The sequence below is a fragment of the Seriola aureovittata genome, chromosome 18, assembly GCF_021018895.1.
Source record: "Seriola aureovittata isolate HTS-2021-v1 ecotype China chromosome 18, ASM2101889v1, whole genome shotgun sequence".
Classification (NCBI taxonomy): domain Eukaryota; kingdom Metazoa; phylum Chordata; class Actinopteri; order Carangiformes; family Carangidae; genus Seriola; species Seriola aureovittata.
In genome coordinates, this window is record NC_079381.1 from 2,213,548 (window position 1) to 2,235,677 (window position 22,130).

The 22,130-nt window shown below is 40.8% G+C and overlaps 1 protein-coding gene across 1 annotated transcript; it reads right to left on the minus strand.

The window, feature by feature from the left end:
* Window positions 1-217: 217 nt before the first annotated feature.
* Window positions 218-20,143, minus strand: LOC130186943 (stromelysin-3-like). The gene is made up of 8 exons (XM_056404312.1): window positions 19,940-20,143; window positions 8,993-9,273; window positions 5,739-5,882; window positions 2,451-2,584; window positions 2,045-2,259; window positions 1,725-1,929; window positions 694-942; window positions 218-579 (listed from the first exon to the last, which is right to left on the minus strand). Exons 1-8 carry the CDS (start codon window positions 20,051-20,053, stop codon window positions 464-466), a joined length of 1,458 nt encoding a protein of 485 aa, XP_056260287.1. The 5' UTR covers window positions 20,054-20,143; the 3' UTR covers window positions 218-463.
* Window positions 20,144-22,130: the final 1,987 nt, after the last annotated feature.

Here is a 22,130-nt window from a genome sequence, read left to right on the forward strand (position 1 = left end):
ACTACACACATTAAGTTCTTGAACCTAGCCTAATAATCCTGCTAGCACTGTTTCCAATTTCTGGTGGCTAAATATTCTTTCTACAACACAATCGATGCAATTTTGTACTATTAAGCATTGCTATGGACTTGAACCTTTCAACTCACGGAGGCCAGTGCAGCAGTACTGTTCCTCTGAGATCTACAATGGAGTTTCTGGTATTTGGAGTTACTTTAGGTATTTGGGTTTGGTTTGGGAACTCATTCTCATCTCAGACTGACCAAATCATTCCAAAAGTAAGCAGCTATTGTATGACTCGAAATCATTTACATCACTCCATTCATTGCAAATCCATTGTTTGCTAAAACAATTTGGAGTCAAATACATCTGCCTTAAGTATGTAAATAGCCAGAATGTTCTGTTTGGGGAATTGAGGTCAAAAATCAATCCATGAGTGTTTGCAGATATATGTGTATGAACATGTTTAGACAGAACAGCCAAAGAAATCCCTGCCAACGCTGCGGGGGTAGCCTTCCACCACCTTCAGCGCCACAGGGTCAATCTTCCAATAGTGTGGCCCACTCAGGAAATTGGCGTATCCTGTCATAGGGCAAGAGAGGGCAACCATGGATTTACAGATAAAAGAAAAACAGGCTTTTACCAGTCATTAGGAGAGAGGTAGAGAAAACTGTAGCTTTTTTCTGAATTCCTCACCATATATGTCCTGAAAGGCTGCATCAATACGACTGGGCAGTCCTCCCCACTCATGCATGCTGTGAGGATGGACGTCATCGACTCGATTCTCCTTAGGATTGAAGTTCCAGTAAGAAGTGGACTTGAAGAGGTAGACCTTCTCTTCCCATTTTAAAGCTGCTTGGATATCCATTACAGGAAGACCGAGCCGCTGCACCGAATCCGGTCCTGTTATCTTCCTCTCAGCATCAAACACCCAGTAGCTGTCACCTGTCACAGTAAAAAGATGGAATAAAACTCTAAATTAAGGTCTCTACATTTAATCTCTGACACAATCTGATCTGGCCCAAAGAACAAGGCAACCAAAGAACTTTAAATTAATTCAAAGAGTAACTTAATAAATTAAACTTATAAACTAATAACTAATAAACTTAAGACATTTTGGCCTTGGTATGATTCAGATGTTATTGGCTGGACCGCAACAGGAGGGGCAGCCCTATAAACATGAATGTTCATGAATGACTGACTGACTGAGTGATACAGTTGAGTGATGAAGTTATATCATTGGTTGACTGAGTTTTGGACTTACTATCCTATTGGCTGTTGCTCTTTCAAAATGGTTTGGCCTGAACTGTTCGTCACCAAGGGACATTTACAGTAAATCCAGTTTTTAACTCCCGTATTTCCTCAGAAAGTGACCAGTACTTCCTGATTTCACACATAAGTAAACAAAAGCATAACAACTGTCTCTAGTAGCCTAGATTTTATAAGCTTATAATAGTTAGCTAAGTTAATTCATGGTAGCTCAGTTGACTGAGAACTCCAACTGACCTCAGTGCACACTGTATTATACTACAGATCAGTTGTTTAAGTCATAAGCTTTCTTGCCATATCGGTGACACATTTGTTTTTAACCTACACTTTGACTGACAATGTAACTCCTTTTACAACTTTAACTACATTTTAACTATTACTTCAAATTTTATAGCATTCAACTGCAAGTTTTCAGCAGCAAGTACAATTTTCAGGTTTGCTTCTGTATCATGACCAACCTTGGAAGAACCAGATGTTGCCAGACCTGTCTTCATATGCAGCATCAATGTGGTCAGGAATGCCTCCCCAGTGACGTGAAGCCAAGGCCGGATAACCAGCTTGTAACTGCCCATCACGGATGCGCCAAACATATCGAGACTTAAAGAAGAACAGCTCCCCCCTGATCATGGACACTGCATCAAAGCTTGTTCTGCAGGCGTCTGGCTGTGGCACAACAACATACACAGCAGGTATATTTTTGTCTGTGGACTAAAATGTGAAGTTGCAAAACACAAAACTAGTGTTGCTTTGAGGTCCTTTCCCAATATCATTGTCATACCATCCCAGAGTCAATCTCATTGGTCTCCAAAATCTCGGGCAGTGTGTGCTGAGGGGGGCCATACAGATACTGAATCCCCCTCTTGTCGTCCTCACTCAGCTGCAGAGGGTAGGAGTCGCTGTAGAAAGGACACATCACAGCATCGGGCTCCAGAGAGTGCTGTAGGCCCAGGACATGGCCGAACTCATGAGCTGCCACTTGCAGGAGATCAGTGCCTGAATGGAAAAGCAAAGGATAAAGGACAAGCACATTAAAATTAGTAGCTGAGTTCATTAATGTTCTGAAATCAAATGAGGAACTCAAATGAAGCACACAGAACTGCAGTCACAAGAATAACCCTTTAAAAAAGATTTTCTTCATCATAAAACAAGACCTCCCTTTACCTCAAAGTAGCAAATTCACTCACCCACATCGTTGCCTAGTGTCCATTGTTCATCATAGTCAAAGTGGACTTCTCCCTCTCTATGTGTCCGGGGGAAAAAAGCATGGGCCAGGATTCCTCCAGGACCATCGAAAGGTAAGGAGTCCCCGTGCCAGTACCTACACAAGTACTCCTTTTATTGTGCACAAGTGAAATAGTGATATCACACATTTCTGTATGTTTAGCATGTTGGAAATCCAGGTGGCAGGATTAGAGACAAAAAATTATTTTAAATTGCATAATTTAAAGATTTTAGAATGCCTCATCTGTCATCCCAGGGCTATGATGCAACAGTACCTTCTTTCTTTTTATGAAATGGTTAAGCTAACTCACCAGTTCAAAGTTTATTTTCAAGAAGCATGAAAAGTGAAAAAGACCATTGCTTTGATCAGGGATGGGGAGAAACCAACATCAGCTGGCAGGACTGGTGTGTGGTTGTCCCCACACAGTGCATGGAACCCCCGAGTGATGCAAGCTGCAGACCCTTTTCCTCTGTGCTTGAAGAGAGGGACCCTGCAGCACCCAGTCTTGAAGGCCATAACAGACACTATCTTGAGTGGGATTAGCCCCTGCAACCACCTCTGTCCAGTGAAAAAGATAATTGCTTTTGTCAGGGATGGGGAGAAGCTAACATAAGCTGCAAGGACCACTTCCTACTTCCTTCGACCTACTAGCAGCACCACATGACTGGGAGCTGAAAGTCATCCTGGGGAAGTAACTTAAGTCCCCAGAAAATGCTTCTACAAGGCCAGACATGGTTCTGATCTCAGAAGTCTCCAAGAAGATCATTCTCTTAGAACTCACTGTTCCCTTGGAGGAACACATTGAGTAGGCCAACAAGAGAAAGACAACAAAGTACACTGAGCTAGTGGAAGAATGCTGGGTCATCTGGGTGGGGGTGTCTGATGTTGAAAGACCCAAAACACCCATTGACCCCGGGAAACATCACTGATGATTTGTCACACAAGATAATGTATTTAAAAAATAAAACTGTATATAGGTCAAATATACAGTACCAGCGGTATTGTCCATGTCACTCTCGTCAAGTAACAGGACAGACAGACATCTGATCTAATTCATATTAATTTTTATTATTTGGTATTTGGGGTGAGGTAAAAAAAAATATTGTGTGCTCTTAAGCATTCAGTCCATCAGTTTAAAATATGGAGCATCTTTATCATTTTGTTACACTTTACAGGACGTGCTTTCTTGACATGACAGGATGAATGATTGCAACAGATTATAACAGCAGTTATGAAAGCGAGTTATGAAGGTAACCTGAACAGGTCAAGACTCAAACTAAAAAGCTGCTTGGCAGAGTAGTAATGAAACAGTAGTGTGTAATGTGGGAGGATACGGTATGAAGAAAGACAGTTGTTATGACATGGAAGTGTTGTAAACCAAAAGCCAAAATGTCTAGTCCGATCTGATAAAAATGTAGCTGCAGGCACGCTATTAAAATCCTGCCAAACAAGTCCTGCCAAACAAGTCCCGCTTTGCGTTCATTCATGTTTGTGATCTGCTCTTGATCATGGCAGGGACACATCTGATTTAGTTTTTCCCGGGTCACTCTGACAAAAGAAGATGAATGGAAAACTCTGCCAACTGTGGGCCTGTATTTACACTTTCTACAGCTGGTTACATGCATTTCTCAACACTGAGTTTACACAGTCAACACAACACAAGTCAGTGTGGACTACACTCTGGAGAACGTTTCATTGCTTTGACATAAAATGCATTCAGTGACCACATCTTTGGAAATTCAACTGTTTTCGCACTAAAACTCAACCACCACCGAACATACCATCCTGAAACTGTTCAAAACCTAGCATAACACAATTACTCTAAAGTAGACTGGCCTTTGCTACATTATGCTACATCTAAAAAGAAATAAAAAATTAAAATGCTTCATTCCTTGATGACCTCATTGTATGACTTGTTCCAGGTGAGGAAGGGACAGGTGAGGCTAAATCCAGAGGCTTCTGTAATTGTATGAGACGGTTTGTTCAGTTTGTTTCGCCGTTCTCCCCCAGTGTTTCACAGGTGGTGTTATTTTTCCTTCCACCTGTGACGCTCCTCCCACTTGTCTTGGAGGTTTGTCCTGGCCAACCTCAGCATGCCTCAGCTGATGTAGCTCACCTGGGCCTTCCAGACTATAAAAGCTGGCACATACGTCACTTGCTCTCTCCTTTCAACTTCTGATATCCATTTCCTTTTTTGCCTCTGCACACACAACACCCCCACATCACACATGTCCCTCATCCATGTACTGCTGATTTCCACACCCCATTGATAACTTGTCTTACCTCTTAGTTATTATGAAATGCTTATCTTTAGTTAAACCTTTCTGTGAACTCCCTTCTTGCCACTTTCACTGAGCCTCTCCGAACCCTTTTCCTCATGGAGGTGGATCAAGTCTTTTGGTGCATTAGAGCATTTGGATGTTGTGCTGAGCTGCATGTTGGTAAAGAGTTTTGAAAAAGTAAACTCAGTATAGAGAAATGTGGGTTACAATTCCCTTTCTCTGATGTGCAGCAGTGTTTTTATTTTAGATGGTTGTTGATTTAAAGCTCCATACTTTCTCCTCTCCTGTGTTTTATCTGAAGTGTTGATCCAAAGAACCAAAAACCATCTCAGTATAGTTTTACATCTCCTCTCTCAGGCTTCTCTCTGGAGCTCTAGCAACAACAGAGTCATCTGATAAAAAAAAATCAGATTTCAGGTAAAACACTCAGAGAAACCAAATCCTGCAAGGTTAGATGGTGGGCCCAGGTGGGTGGGGTTTGGTGCGTGGCTGAGAGGAGTGACTGGTTTGTTGTGACATCACAAAGTTCCAGAAGTCCTGACGGCTGGTTTTAAGGCTCAGTTTCTGAATACAGGCTGTGTGCATTTCTCTGTGGACTGAGGCTTTGATACTTTCACAGTATTAATATAGAAGCCAGACCTGCTCTATAATCAAACAACACATGGACAGAGACATGTAGACTATATGGACCTTTAATTCCTTAAAGACGCTTAAACATACTTCCTTTATTCTTTTAAGGCTTTCGCAGAATAATTTATGAAAATATAAGAATTAAATAAAGAAGAGACATTGGGGCAGGCTCTGGTAAATCCTTGTTTCTGATTGGCTATGATGAAGGGGTCTTGTTCTTCACTTTAAATGTAACATGTCTTTCTCCTAAATTGGCTCTTCAATTCATTCTCTGATGTTTGCTGTATCATAGTGTCTGATGGTGCCTATAATCAACCTGACTGTCTGCTGGTTGTTACCTGTCGAAGTCAATAATGATGTCAGCTTTCTCAGTGGTGACCTCTCTGAACCTCAGTGGAGTCACTGCACTCCAGACACCGAACGCCTCCTGGAAGACACGCCGCACTTTGTCCTCACTCATCTGCCAGGGGAAACGCATAATCCTATTGGACACACACACACACACACACACACACACACATACACACACACACCCACAAACATAACATGCCGTATTAGAGAGCACTCATGAAAAACATATTTGTATCCTATAAGTGAATTCCTGCCAAGGATGTGATGTCAACCTTTCGACTGTCAATATCTGCCGCTAAGATTTGGTCTCATATCCTGTCCACTTCCTGAAATGACCTTGTCAAAATTCTCCAACAAATGGAATGACAGGTATGACCAATGAAATCATCACTACCTGTTTGTGGACAGTAACTGTCCCTCCACAGACTTATTATGTGTACTTCACTGTTGTTGTTGTTGTTGTTTGGTTGAAGCCAAAGAATAATCAATAAACCCTCTTCCCTTCTTTGAGTTATAGATCAGTCCCATGTGACCACACAGACATGATGCACATAGTTTTAGATTCAGCAGGACTTAGTCTTTCTCTTCGACATCATTTCCTCCTTTACGTACACTGGTTTCAGAAGATGACCCCTAACTTTATTAGCACGCTTAATTGTGCTGCTGGTTTAATCATAAATAAATAAAACCGCCACTGAATGCTTCTGTAAATGATTCAGCTTTTCACTACAATCTATCCCAAACCTTAACCAACAAAACAAAACTATAATATTTCACTAACCTTAACCAAATCACTTTCCAAATCATTTTGTTGCCTGAACCACAGACGGGACTCTGGATGGAAACCCTGGTCTGACGGGGTGACGGCTGGTGTGCTTATACACCTGCCATTCACAGTATCTAGCAAGTTAAAAAGTCTCTGAGGGGTCCATGACCCCGTGTCTGTATGTACTGAGTTGGGAGTGAGACTGTGTTGATCATAACCTACCAGAAGGGTGGGCATTTCTAAGGAGCTTTAATATTGTTTTAAATAAAAGAAATAGTCAAATTATGGATTCAACCAACAGTAACAGATTATTTATCATGCTAATAATGTCATATTTAAAGGTTACAGCTAAAAGCATTGTTTTAATTCCAGGCTTTATGAAGACCCTCCCCATGTTGAGGCCCTGGTAAGCGGTGACCCCTCACTACATCACACATGGCTCATGGCAGTCGCTTTCCTTAGTGCTAATCTCATTACATCGTGCTAACAGACTGGTTAGAGAACGGACTCTTTCTTAATGTGCAGCTGTGTGGACGAGCTCAGACACGACACGCAGGACGTAATATGAACCTCTTTACCTACAGCGAGCGCCACTGACGGCTTGAAGGGACTCCCCTCACCCCAAACAGACGGTGAGCTGTTTGTGCTGCTGTGAGAGGAAAACGCACAAAACTAGTTCAAATATCCTCCTGGTAGTTTATGAATTTCTGCTCTTTGATACAGAGATGACGCTACAATGGTATATGTACAATGGTGATGGAGTGTTTGGGGCTCAATAACTCGCTCACTGTGTTTACTGTCTCAATAAACTCCACTAACACAACACACACTAATCTTCTACATTTGTGTTGTGATTGAAGCACAGACCTACACCAGTGATGTTTTTAACCACATTAGCAGCTGAAGAAGGACATTAAGGTAAACTTGTAAAACACACAGTGTTAATGTTGGTTTACAATTTCATCCACGGGAGCCACAGGCCTTGTTGCCTGCTGGTTGTGTTCACAGAGGAGCCCAGCTAAGGCCAAAGCACTGAAACCTGGAGGTGGATTTCGTTGCCTCCTTGATGCCTTCAGTCTTGCTCTGGTGGTGTTGTTTGCCGACTCATCACCTCTGCCAACGTACAGCTCCACACAGCTGCTACCAAGACTCTTGGTCTTGTTTTGTTGCTGTTGTTGCTTTAGATTGCTAGTTTGGATATGAGCCTGTATACGTCAGTTTCTCTTACTCATTCAAGGGGAAAAAGATTTGCATTGATGCTCCACTCTGTCCACTGGCTGCTGCTGTTTGTTGCAGGGCACAGTTTACGGTGGGTTTATCAGGGGTTTTTTTTATTATTGAAAACAGCTGCCTGCTGCTGCAGAGCAGAGCTGAGAACACTGAACCAAAACAGTAATGTTTTGGGGATGTGAAACAAAATGAGCTGAATGACTCTGAACACTGAGAGTGAGGAGGTAGTTCTCTGTTGGTTTAGCAATATTAACAACCACTTTGTCTTTGTCAATATAAGAGTCATTTAAGTATTTTTTAAGATCAAAGTCATCTTTTCTAAAGTCATATTATAGTTGAGCTTGTTTTTTCTGTAAATCTAATCCTGTAAGCGAAACGCCTGCATGAGTGACTACAGTTAATGGAAGACAGTTTCACAAAGTGCCTCCTCTCTCACACAGACACTATACACACTCAGTTAGACCAGCAGAGACTCTTTTCTCAGCCTGTCATCACATGCACCCAAACACAGTACTGCAGTGCTGACTTGATGCACAGCTCATGTTTCATCACACTGACCGTCCTGGTAAACACATAAATAACTAACTATAATAACAACTAAGCTGTGGAGCTTTTAATTCCAGGGTGATTCCATGTTTTACGAGGCGGCTACAACTCTGCTCATTTCGCTGCTTTGACAAATTAAACTACAAACAGTCTGCACCACAAGTCCTCGTGCCTGTGGTGGAATAGCTAAAATGTAAACACATTCTACTGTGAGTAACCATTAGCTCGCCATCTCCACCCCCCTCCCATTCTGGTTTCAGATGTCCATACCAAACTAAAGCCATCTGCTTTGCTTTGAACTCCTCTCACATAAACTGGGTTTGTTTTTCTGGAGGTCATGAAACCCTCAAGACAAATTACAGAGAGGGGCTGTCTATTAGCTGCAGTGGAGAAGGAGAGACAGTTAGACCTTTAATGGCACAGATTTCCATGGAGCTAAATAATCTTGTACTCTGTAATCATTTTAATTTAAAATGAGTATTTATATTGGAAACATGAATTATTCCACTCACTAAATAAACCCAGAGAAACTAAAGTCAGCCTCCCTCCACACAGACCACTTGTCTAATTATATAATCTGTGCATGTAGTGCAGCATGTGCAATCATGATTAAAAGGCAGTGACCAAAGCAGTGGTAAATAACTACATAACTTCATAAACCAATGCACTCACAGACTGAATATTTGTGTTTCTTCTTACTTGTAAGTGAGGTCAGTCTTTTCCCAGCGTCCTCCAAACAGAGCAAACCGTTTCCTGCGCTGCTGTCTGCTCAGGTTCCCCTTCTTCTTTAAGTTGTAGTACGACAGGTCAACCTTCGTTAAGGCGGGAAAGTCTGGGACCCCACAGCGGGGGCGCTTCCAGAACTCTGTGTCATTTTTGGATGTCGGTACAGACATCACATGGTACTCTTCATTTAGTGTGTCCTGCTCATGTCGGCCCCTTTTCTTCAGGCCGACGTGACTGTGGCTGTGGGGCCATCCCTGCAAATACAGGCACAGTTATTGAGATCATCATACAGTCTTTATTAGCAATAATACTGATTTAAAAATATAAATTTTCCAACTGGGCATTACAATGTGAATTTATATGCTGATGATATCATCTTCTACATCCTCATCTCTACCACAGACCAGACCTTCTCGAGGTTACATTCTTCCCAGACTCTCTTTTATAATAAAGCTTCTTCTAAACTCCAAAAAGATGAAATGTGTGCATTAATGTTTTTGTTGATGATATTTGAGAGGAAAAAAAAATGTAATTCCATATTATAGGAGTGGAGACTCTCTTAGTTTTTCACCATTTACACTCAGCTTTCCTGCCTCTTTTTCTGAATTTTTACAGATGCAGCATTTCTCTGTGGTGCTTTTTGCTTGCCAGAAGTTAATTTCATTCTAACAGGTGCAATGACACCAACAACATTCACTATTTTAGAATTAAACTAGAATCAACACCTCGTAGTTGTTTTCTTCTGACAACCAGTCAAGTTGTAGGAAATATGGTCACAGTCTCTCCTTCCTGAGTTATAGCATTGAATAATGACCAGAAGTGTTTTTGGAGAATATTATGATGTCACAGTGAAGTTGACCTTTGACCTTTTGGGTATGAAATATTATCACTTCATCATTTTATCCTATTAGACATTTGTGTTAAACTGTGTCATAATTAGTGTTTGAATTCATGAGTTATGGCCAAAAACAACTTTTTTGAGGTCACAGTGACCTTGACCTTTGACCTCTGGCCACCAAAATCTAATCAGTTCATTGAGTCCAAGTGAATGTCTGTGTCAATTCTGAAGAAATTCCCTCTATGAGATACCACATTCAAAAAGGCCAAAAACATATCCTGTGAGGTGGTGTTTTGTGAATTTGTGCCAAATTTAAAAGGATTCCCTTGAGGAGTTCCTGAGATATTGAGTTCACAAGGTCAAAACTGTGAACTTGAACTCTGACCTTGGACCACCAAATCTAATCCATCCCTGCGTGTGAGTGAATGTTTGTGCCAAACTTGAAGAAGTTCTGTCACGGCATTCACAAGAATGGGACAAACAGACAACCTGAAAACATAAAGCCTCTAGCCATGGTTGTTGCTGAACCCTGATAATCTAATAATAAAGTTCTTCTACTGCAAGCTGTTTTGAGCTGTCGTCAGCGCAGAGGCATAATTATTAGGAGATCATCAACAGAGTTGAGGTAGGAGTTGGTGACAGGTTAAGGGCCTCCATAAACAGTGGACCAGCATTCTCGCTTATATATCGTTTGTTTGTTTTTCTTAACGTATTCTGATCTTATGTGTCAGGAGTAAGAGACATTTCAAAGAAAATGCAAAGATGATCAGACGGAGCAACATCAGTAGAAAGATGACTTTAGACCCTTAAATCAAAGGTATGGCCCTGGTTGTGGATGAGCCCAGAGACATTTGAGTCAGTCCAAAGGTGTCAAGTAAGTTATAAAGTTCTTCAGCATTGTCGTCATTGGGGTTGTCAACATGAATGTTGAAATCTCCTAATATAGATTAGTCATCGAAGAAACTGGCAGAATACTTTAACGGTCTGTTTATAATCAGGAGTCAAACACAGTGCAGTAGTAAGAACAGCAGCAGGATACCATACCATTTCTTAACCTTGACATTAGCTGGATATCTCATCTGCCTGTCTCAATGGCTCTGTCCTCAAGTCTCTGCTCCCATGTGTCGGGTAGACACAACTATTTAGCTTGTTCAATACACTTTACTTTCATACCTTCAGAGTTCCTGAATTATATCGTGTCAAGATGAACGTGAATGCTAGTTTCTAACTTAAACCTTAAGTTACAGTTTAGCTAAGTAATGTTAGCTAGTATCTAACTTTAGCCTTAAGATACTATTAAGTAATTACTTCTTATTACTACTTACTATTACTAATTACTACCGTACTTAAGTACAATTTTGAGGTACTTGTACTTTGCTTGAGTATTTCCATTTTATGCCACTTTATACTTCCACTCTACTTTTCAGAGGAAAAACTCTGTAAAGGAGAGTAAAGGACTGTAAAACTTCAGTTCACTGAAGCACTGTACTGGTTTCCTTTTCCCCCAGAAAGAAAGTTGACCCCCCTTATCATTATATAACTCGCACTCTGCTCCAGATGACACCTGCCTAAACTGAAACACGTCTGAAAGCATAACAGCTACTCCTCCTCCTTTCTTACCAACTCTGGGGGCTTCAATGAAGTTAAACATCGTCCTCAAAACATCATTGGTCCCTGTGTACAGTGTGATGTGTTTCACAGTTGAATGTGCAGCCACAATATGCAGGATTCTTCCTGTCATATCAGAGAAAGTATCCATGGGAAAGCAGTGTATTTGGCTTTCCCTGTAGCCTTCTACTTTCTGATTTACCCCTCTCTGTGAGATGAGAGGTTATCCAGGTCATCAGACAGAGACCCAGGGACCTGCAGTAGTTGTACGTTCAGTTTTTCAGGATGATTGTTCCTCTCTTTCCCTTTCGCAGCTGTCCACAGCTGAGGAGAATGATGATGCAAGCCCGCCAATCTCAACAAAAATCTCGGGGCACTTGGTTCTGCCCATCTGCAATCTCTGGTGCTGAAAAATGAAACTAACATGGAAGTGCCAAAAACTGCAGTTCCCCACTAGAGTCTGGCTCCAACAGTGAGTCAATTCCCATAGACATCATAAAATGTCCAACTTTACAGCAGAAATAAACATGTTTACAGCCTGGTACAAAAACAGTTTTGATCTCTAGAGCTAATTTCCTCCTTCATGACACCTGTTTATATAACTCACCTGTTTACATTTTATTGAGGCTTAAAGTTATGGAGAATTGAGAGCGTGTCACTTTGAGTGACAGGTGCGTTTCTGTATGATTGCTTCAAACCAGCATACAAGTCTCACATGCCCCTCCTCTTTTGGATTATCTAGGTGTTAAGGTGGAGTCAGACACTTCAAAGATGGCGACGGTGAGCAGCTCACTGAACTTCTGAAACCTGTGAGTGACATCAAGGAGGCTACGTCCATCTTTATTTAGTCTTTGGTTCTGCCTGTTCCTCCCTTTCCTCAAGGAAATCATTTACTGTTAGAGCTCCAGGGATGACTGCCACTTTTAGTTTATTATCTGGCTCACAGTGCTCCTGTTTCTTCATAGTCTTGTTCATGCTAATTAGCTGTGTGTTAGCATGCTCCTGTCTGTTGTTGTAAGTTCCTGGTAAAGTGGTGTCATTCATGCACAATCCATTTACCTCCATGTTCACTTCCAGCACTGCAGTCTTCAGGATTAGATTAGTATCAGTATGATGACATGAGTTGACGAGTGTCTGTGCTGTGCTGGGTGGCTCCTTACACACTGAAGTCAGCTGCTTGTTCGACTTTGTTTGGTTTCTGTTTTGCTGATTCAGCTGTCCAATCAGACTATGATTGTTGGTACAGTTCAGGATCAGATCTGCTGAGTGGGCTGTTTTAACCAGAAGACGACAACAAGCTGGACCAGTGTACTACTGTAACTGGGATTCAGACAGTGGAAATGATGGGGTGAGAACTGTCATGTAGCTGCTGCTCTCTTGTCTTGTCTTGTCTTCTTCTTACATTGCTGAGATAAAACTGATTAGTTATTAAAAAGGTTAATTCTTCCCATGGTCACACAAGAAGCAACAAAAACATGGTAACAAAACATGGATATTGTTACCTTGATTCATTCTGTGTTTTCATCTGCCATCAGACCACCTATAGTTTCAGAGCTCTGAGCCACTGTAATAAAGCACTTGTCAGAATGAACTCATGATGTATGAATCTAGATCAGAAAAGTACCACAACCACTAATCTGTCAGCTCAGAAAAACACCTGCACTCTTTGTTCTGTGAAACTAATGGAGAAACAAACAGGATCATTTTGACTTAACCTCAATCATGTGACGGAGTCTCCTCCACCCTCTGTAGTGTGTAAATAAAGAGTCTGATTTATTGATTAATGGTCCTTCATGACTGAAAAGCAAATAAGAAGATCAATGAGAATATTTTCGTGCTCAAGCAAAGCTTCAAAAGTGCTCTAATGTGAAAGGATTATGGCCTGACATTTGTTCAAATACAAGACAATCAAAACTCCCACTGGTCAGCCTTAAAGCAACAAAGTCTCTGAAGTGAACTCAGGTGTGGCATCTGGGCCAAATCCAGCTGTTTATGAGAGGTGGGTTACTGCTTAAAGATGGGTAACAAATTCAAGTTCAGTCCCCAAAGCAGTCATAAGTCCATGCATAGATACAGTACATTCATCTGTCCCTCATATATAATGTACACTCTCTATACACTTATTCAAGGATAATGAAGCTAGAGCCTCTCCTCACATGTACTGGTTGAAATGGGCAGCGAAGGTCATGTTTCAACAGAGCAAAGAGCATTCAAATGCATCTGTGACTAACCATGTAAACTTTGATTTGAGACCTGTATGTTTTTGAAAACTGTTGCAACATAGTGCAACACAATATTAAAGGGGTTGTTTTTAAGTTTTCTCTGGCGCTGAACATGGATTCTTGCCGGGAGCAGGTGGTGGTGAGAGCTTCAGCCATAGTTGTGTTTACAAGACGAGAGATTATAATACGTCCTCTGAGCAGCTATGTCTTCAGGACAGACTGGAGGCTACAGTGACTCGCTGTGGGAAAGTGATGAACCAGGCCGGGGCTAGCTGGTTAGCATGCAGACTTCAGTTGAAGAAAAGACGTGATTGAGAACAGAGTTAGCATTAGTGTTTGTTTCCACCTCTGGAGACAGCTGTTGGTGAGTAAAGGAATGAAGTTTAAACTCACAACATTTCTTCCAGACTGGTAAGTAAACAGCTGTTAATGCTAATATTAGCTATGTAGCAATAGCAAAACTCAAATTTTTATATATATATATATATCTAAAGAGCCTTTCCACTGATTTAACTCATGAGGTTCAGTTTATCTGTCATGATTGGTCCTACTCAGCCTTGTGAAAACATCTGTATCACGCCTTTTATGGCTCTGAAGTTTTCCAACGCTCCAAAAAATAACCCTGATTAAGTCATCAGGGTTATTATCTCATCTTTGGCTTAGGACTTAAAAGCTTTGACATTTGACAACTCACTTTTAACGATTGAGCTTTAAGTTTGAAAAGTCAGCATTTAGGAGCAAGTGAGGGTCTAATATAAGACCCTATGAGCTGCAGTACTGTATGGGGAGTGAAGGATCCATAGATAGATAGATAGATAGATAGATAGATAGATAGATAGATAGATAAATAGATAGATAGATAGATAGATAGATAGATAGATAGATAGATAGATAGATAGAGAGATAGATAGATAGATAGATAGGTACTTTACTTATCCCCTAGGGGAAATTTGTGTGTCAATTAGCTATTTGTTGATAATAATAATAATAATAATAACAATAATAATAATAATAATTATTATTATTATTATAATAAATAAATAAACAATAATAATTAGATTAGTTCACTTCCTCTGGCTGAGGTGTTGTATGGCCTGATTACAGTGGGAACAAAGGATCTCCTGAACCTCTCTGTTCTGCAGAGCAGTGAGATGAGACGTTTGCTGCATCTGTAGCTGTTTCTCTGTCCTGCCAGAATGTTGTGGAGAGGATGATTGCATAACACTAAATACCTTTAATTAATAGAAATCTTTACAATTCAATACATATTTATTCTTTTAAGAGTTTTTTTTAACCAAAAGTTTAAATTGATTTTAGGTTGTTATAAAACATATATTTTCTTCCTTTATTACATCACATACTGTATACCTCCATATCTGCTTTGCAGAACTTTAATGAAGCTATATGATGTTTACATTGACTTAAATGTTAAGATGCTAAGTTTCAGTGGCTGCACGAGTTAATTAAACAAAAAACTTCCAGTTCTCTTTTCCATAATTTGATGCTCATTTTAAAGTTATTTGTATATTTATTTATTTAATTATTATCGTTATAATCATCTTTATAATTATCATTGATTAATCAGTTTGTCTATAAAATGTGAGAAAATTATGAAATATAACTTCAAAGAGCCCATGTGACATTTTCACATTGCTTTTGCGTTTAGCTCATATTCAAGTCTGGCAAAGAAAAGCAGCAAATCTTCAGCTGCAGAGGTTAACGTGGCTGTGGAGGTGGGCATGGTCTGCATCCAGCTGCATGACAGAGAGAGGTGTGGAGCTGGCTCAGGAGATCAGTGCCAGGTGAGCTGATTGGACAGCTGCTGCTTGTTGACTAATCACACTCATTAAATGCAGTGGCGTGATGAACCTCAGCCACGCTGGTCCATGATGCTGTTAGTTGAACTGTGTTGACTGGTCTGAACAACCAGAGGCGCACAATTGAGAATTGCATATGTGTATGAGCAGTTGACACAATAAAGGATGGAGGGAACTCGTGGCAGTAAGACCTGCTACTGTCATCTTTGCTTGAAAACTGAAACTGAAACATTCTTTGCAGGTGAATCTGATCCTTTCAAATCTAAAAGTGAATTTCACATTGAAGCTAAAATAAACATGCTAGAAAGAACAATGCCTGCACCACATGAGTGCATAACAATGGAGCTGGTGTTGGGTCGGGCCACTTCAACACAACTGAAGCCACAGGCTGAGCTGAATGACAGGCAGCTCAGTTTAAGTTGAGTGACAGATGTGAGGCAAGATCGTGGGCAAGCAGCAAGTTCTCATTTAGAAAGCACAAACAAAAAGCTCGAAACAAAGCTCTGTGTATGCGAGGGGAATCCTGGAGATGGAAGCAACATGTCACCACACGATAGTGCGGTTGCTGCATCTCGCCCCAAACTGACGTGCCTGAGCATCGACCAAAATTAAGCTCTTAGCCCGACTACACAGGGGAGCATTGTTGTTTCATCTAATAGGTGGCATCTGTTACAGTGTGGAGTCTTTGTTGATGTCACTCAAACATGTAAATACAATGTGTGCATGCAGGTAGGGACATGCATGTGAAAAACTGCACCACACACACACACACATACACACACACACACACACACACACACACACACACACACAAATCTGTTCCACAAACCCCCATAAAGCTCCATCACACTCAATGAGCAGATGTCTGGAAATTCCCTGTTCAGTCATGACATCAGGTTGTCTGCACCAGCATACAGGGAGGTTATGAGCGGTTTTCAAGGATGCTGATCTGACATTAGTGGGGATGACTAACCTCACGACTCGCAGTAATAAAAGTGGGCAGAATCTGATGTGACTCCCTAAACCACCACTCTACAGATGTGATAAGATATGCTCTCGCAGACATTCTCTGGCTTATGAGAAGTCTTAACCTCAGATATATGATGCACTTGGTAGAAGAAATCTCTCAAGGGTAAATATTTAACTACAGAAAGTCCCAGATGTTTTTAGGCACTCAATGTTTTGCACACAAACCGGCTGATTATGCCAAGTGGAGGGAATGTTTGCAACATAAAGAGGATTACTAGGAATGGAGATGAGAGGCTGATCCTCCACTGTAAACATCTCTCACTAAACCACCATCACGCTTCATCCCAGGTTTAAACCTTAGAACTGGTCTTATCCTTCACTTCCGTAAAGGTTCCTTTAGTGGTTTTTAATGGCGGTTTATGAAAGTAACATTTATTTCACGGATTGTAGATTTTACTTCTAATATTCTTAGTTTATATACATTATCTTAATTTTCGATTTTTTGGCAAAGGGCACTCTGTGAAATCTGGGTTTCCAAAATAGAAGGAACTTTTTCAGAAAATTCAACAAAACACGGTTGTGAATGTTCTGTGTTTCCATTGAGTGATGTTATGTGAATAAAGCTGGTTTTCTCCTCTGGTGATATCGTTCCAATTAAACCTGACGACACATTTCCAGCAGTCTGCCTCTCAGTTGGAACTAGCTCTCTGGGGTCTGATAGGAGCAAAGTAGAGGTTTCTTCCCAGGTGCATGAAGAAATGACCCTGATTAATGCCAAAACCCGAAACATGTCATTGTAATAATTAAGCAGGTGTTGCTGGAGTTTTGACCTCTTTCACCTTATTCAACGTACACAAATATTTTTTAGTATGGGAATGGTAGGCCACGTTGAATGTTTTGTATGTATATGTCAACTCCAATGTTAAATAATTTTTGAATTAATGTATTGCAATGTGGGTTTATTAATGAACATGACACATTTGAGTTTTCTCAACTTAAATGTTTCACTTGAATGATAAAGAATAATAATAGATTGAATAGAATAAAAATATAAAATCCAGTCACTGTAGCTCAAAATGCTAGAGTGACTGTAGTTGAATAGTTGGGCAACAAGTTGATTTTACTGCAGATTTTAAGTACAAATAATTAGGCTTTTAAAGGAGCGATAAGTTTTGCTACATAGCTAATGTTAGCATTAACAGCTGTTTACTTACCAGTCTGGAAGAAACGTTGTGAGTTCAGCATCAAACTTCATTCCTTTACTCACCAACAGCTGTCTCCAGAGGTAGAAAGAGACACCAATGTTAACTCTTGTTTTGCTTCTATTTCTATCACGTCTTTTCTTCTACTGAAGTTAGCATGCTAACCAGCTAGCCCCATCCCGGTTGGACTGTCTCATCACTTTTCTCATAGCAACTCACTGTAGTCTCCAGTCTGCCCTGCTCAGAACACGTATTATAACCTTTTGTCTCGTGAACACAGCGACGAATCACTTGTTAGTAAACAGCTGTTAAACACAGGCTATGTAGCAATAGCAAAATTTACAAAAAGCTACTTTAAATTAAAGCTCCCATATAGTATAAAGGTAAAAGTCCATGTGTTGTGTGATTATAAAGCAGGTCTAGGTTCTATATTAATACTGTGAAAGTATCAAAGCCTCAGTCCACAGAGAAATGCACACAGCTTGTATTCAGAAACTGAGCCTTAAAACCAGCCGTCAGAAATTCTGGAACTTTGTGATGTCACAACAAAGTAATCACCACTCTCAGTTATGCCCCAAGCCCCGCCCACCTGTTCAGACAGGATTTGTTTTCGAAAACAGTCAGCCAATCAGAAGAGAGGTTCAGAGCCTCCTCTCTTCTGATTGGCTCACTGACCTGTTGTTACTAGAGCTCCAGAGAGAAGCCTGAGAGAGGAGATGTAAAACTACACTGAGATGGTTTTTGGTTCTTAAAACCACAAATATATCTTCTGATGGATCAACACTTCAAATAAAACACAGGAGAAGAGAAAATATGGAGCTTTAAATTGTTACTCCCACTCTATTAGCATTCAAGTCAGTTTCACTCAAACAAATTAGTTTCTCCATTATCAAGTGAACAGTGTATGGGTTTTTATGTAAAATCTTAAAGTGAAATGTAACTCATAACTATAACTAAAATAAATGTAATGGAGTAAAAAGTACAATATTTTCCTCTGAAATTAAGTGTAATAAAAATAATGAAGTGGCAGAAAATGGAAAAACCCAAGTAAAATCAAAGTGTACAGTGTAAATAGTTTCTATCCACTACTCACAGAATATGCTGATAAACACATTCAGGTACACCAAACTAGCAAAGTGAACATAAATTATTCACTGTCAGACATGAGGTGAGGGTTTAATCCCCATACACGTGCTGACAGGGTCTGAGTGCCTGTTAAAAAGATGCATCTGTCAACAACTAATCTAATTTAAGTCTATTAAAATCAAGCATCAAGGATCTTATAATGAATAATAATACTCGATATTGATGCAGTGGCAGGGCTGGTTGTTTTCTGCAGACACACAGAGGGATGTACAAAGAATAGTCTGTGTGGTGTTATTCAGTCACTCAGTGTCTGTTCGCCTTATCTCTGTCTCGCTCTCTAAGTAGCTATCTGCTGTTTTCTCTTTTTCCCCTGAGTCAGCAAACAAGCTCAAGTTTTTAACCTCCACCACTTGCCAGACGACTTGCCTCTGCCTGCACAATCTGACTCTCAGTCATGCTGTTGACAGCTAAACCGGAAAGTAGGCATGCCATCCATCAAGCTGCACAAAGTTTCAAACACATGTACACATATGTCTGAACACATACAGTACAATGACATAACATGCATAATGCTTTACTGTTTTTTTTAACTGTGATTTAATGGTTGTTTTGATTCAAATTCCTTTCCTAATAAAGAAAGTACAGTACAAGCATACTCATCCACAACAGAATTGCAGCTAAGGGAGCACTGTCTCCCAGGGTTAAAGGGGATTTCAGCTGTCAGATATTTCATGTTAACAAACCTGACCTGTTGTCAAGTCGACCATCACAAGGTTTGGACAAACGTATCTTTAATAACATGTTAACTTAAGCTTATGTTGCAGAACAAAAGCATTTACAGTGACAGACCTTTGTTTGAATGCAGTCTGGCAGGAATCTGAGAAGTTTGAGTTTGTGATTGTGCATTTAAGTCCAACAAAACGTAGAGCACAACATCATTTAACTACTTCAGGTTTTAAGAAAAACAGGTCATAAACAGTGCAGCCGATTCTAGTTGGATTTACTGACTGCAAACCACACTGAATTACTTCATCCACATGCAAACACACAGAGCATCTTCATCTTCTGTTGTCCCTTAGCTCTCAGTACTGTATCATCTCTGGCATTGCCCCAAGCTCCATCCGCGTGCACGAAGTTTCCTCTAACCTTTGCGTTTGGGTTCGGGTACAGGGACTCACCTGTAGCTGCTTGGATTTGCTGACGGTCCTCCGGTCGTGTACCGGCAGGCACTGGACGCAGAGGAAAAGGTGCAAAGGCAAGATGCTGCCGCAAAACACGACAGTCCGCATCATCTCGTCCCGGACTCCCAGACTCAGAGTTGGCAGAGCGGACAGAGGAAGAGCTGCGGACGGAGGAGGAGGAGGAGGCTGTGTGGAGGAATGAATGACTGCAGGGGGATCCTATACCCGGTCCTCTTCCAGCGACACTTTTACGAGCTCCCAGCTCAACTACACTACACACGTGATTTAATTTAACCCCTTTCACTCCAAACAGCCACTAACGGAAATGAAAAGTTGCTGAATTCCTCACCCGAGGAAGACTGCACAGAAATGCCCCGAGGTGAGGAACTGGAGGAGCTGCAGTTCAAGTTTTTAATTACTTCATAGAACAACTTCATGTTGTTGGTTGTTGGTAACAGCTGTAAGTATATGATTTGTGTAATTGTAAGGTGTTTCTGTCGGTTAGTATTGTGACTCATTACAGGGCCTCAACTGTCTCAATTATCAGGATCCAACAATGGCAGAATGAGTCATTTAATTATTAAGTATAATGTGATCCATCATTAACTGTCATTATTCATTAACTTATTATCACACGATGCATTTGACAGCACTGCCTCTTTCTTCACTCAAGTGTCCACGACATCAACCGCAGATTTGATGATACAACTATAAAGTCGATCATCTAAGGTGTTCTGGTGCCAGGTACCCAAAGGAACCACCTCATGCTTGAACATAGTGGGTTTTTTTTTTATGGCCAATCCATGACTAGCACACAAGTCCAATAACAAAACGCCGCTCAGGTTCAGATCAGGCCTCCCACTCATGCTCCTCCAGGTTTCTCCATCGTTGGCCATGTGAGCACTCACCAGTGGATTTCACGACAAGCCTGCCTTCACACGAACAGGCCGTGACGACATTATTTCCACTCTTTGCACCAATCACAAGTCTCCCCTCATATGTTCATCTATCCAGCAATACAGCACGGCATCAGTAAAAGGGTATCTGGTCCTAACGGAGAAAACGGCACTCACCACGGCAGTTTCTGGACTATCTCGCAGCAGTATTCTGGACTTTTGTTCCATGTTTGTTTCCTTGTTTGCTCCATGAGTCCATGAGAACAAACCACACACCTTCATGTAGGAGTATCTTAACCTGCAATAACTGAGCAGCATGGTCATCAGAGTGAGTAATTAATCTGATTCAGAATCCATTCGTTCCTGTTCTTACTGGATAACCTGTGGAGAGAGCACATCTATAGAATCAATACCTAAGGGTTCATTCACTCATCATCACTGAGGTCACACAGTTGGTACTCACTAAACCAACACCTCCTTTATAGCCAGTCTTCCCCTCAGTGACTTGAAGTCATATAGTGGTGACCCTTGCATTCTCCAGGGAGAACTCCAACACGGCAGTGCTCCGCCGGGGGCTTGTGACCGACCCCCAAACCAGCCAGGCACCTATCATCCTGAGCAATTCTGGACCTGTGGGCCGACGACCCACAGGGATAAGCATTGAGGTTGGATGCACTGCAAGCCCAGGGGCACTAAAGGAACCTTTGCATACTGAAATTAATCCTTTGTCATAACAAATATTTCTATCTGCCATCTATGAGACACTAACTCAATAAAAGTCTATGGTTAGAATTGAGGTTGCTCCTTTCATTCTCAATAGAATCAAAGTGAAAGTGAGTGTGAAGAAATAACTTTATAATAGTAACTTCACAGTCACATGAGCTGAAGTGCAGTAGCTGTTTTGGAAAACAAGTGTAATTTTGCTAATGTAGCTTTCAATAAATACAAATGAAGTTGCTTTGAAAAATGACTGAAAATGGTTTCTGTTTATCTATAAAGATGATACATATCACAGCAGGATTACAATCGATAAAGAGGGTGTGATCCAGTTTTATTTCATTCATCCACATCTGTTTTTATTAAATGGATGTTTGAAAATAGGTTGAAATCTCAGTTTTCTCCAGTTCAACTTTTCCACATTACATAAGTGAAACCAGAGAGCCATCTGCTGATCAAACTGAGTCTCCCTGCAACAAACATCTGTGATGTTTGTGATGTCTGTGATTTTACTGTACAGGTTAACTACAGCTTGTGTCTCCTGTTCCGCTTATATGTAAAACAAGTTTAAAAAC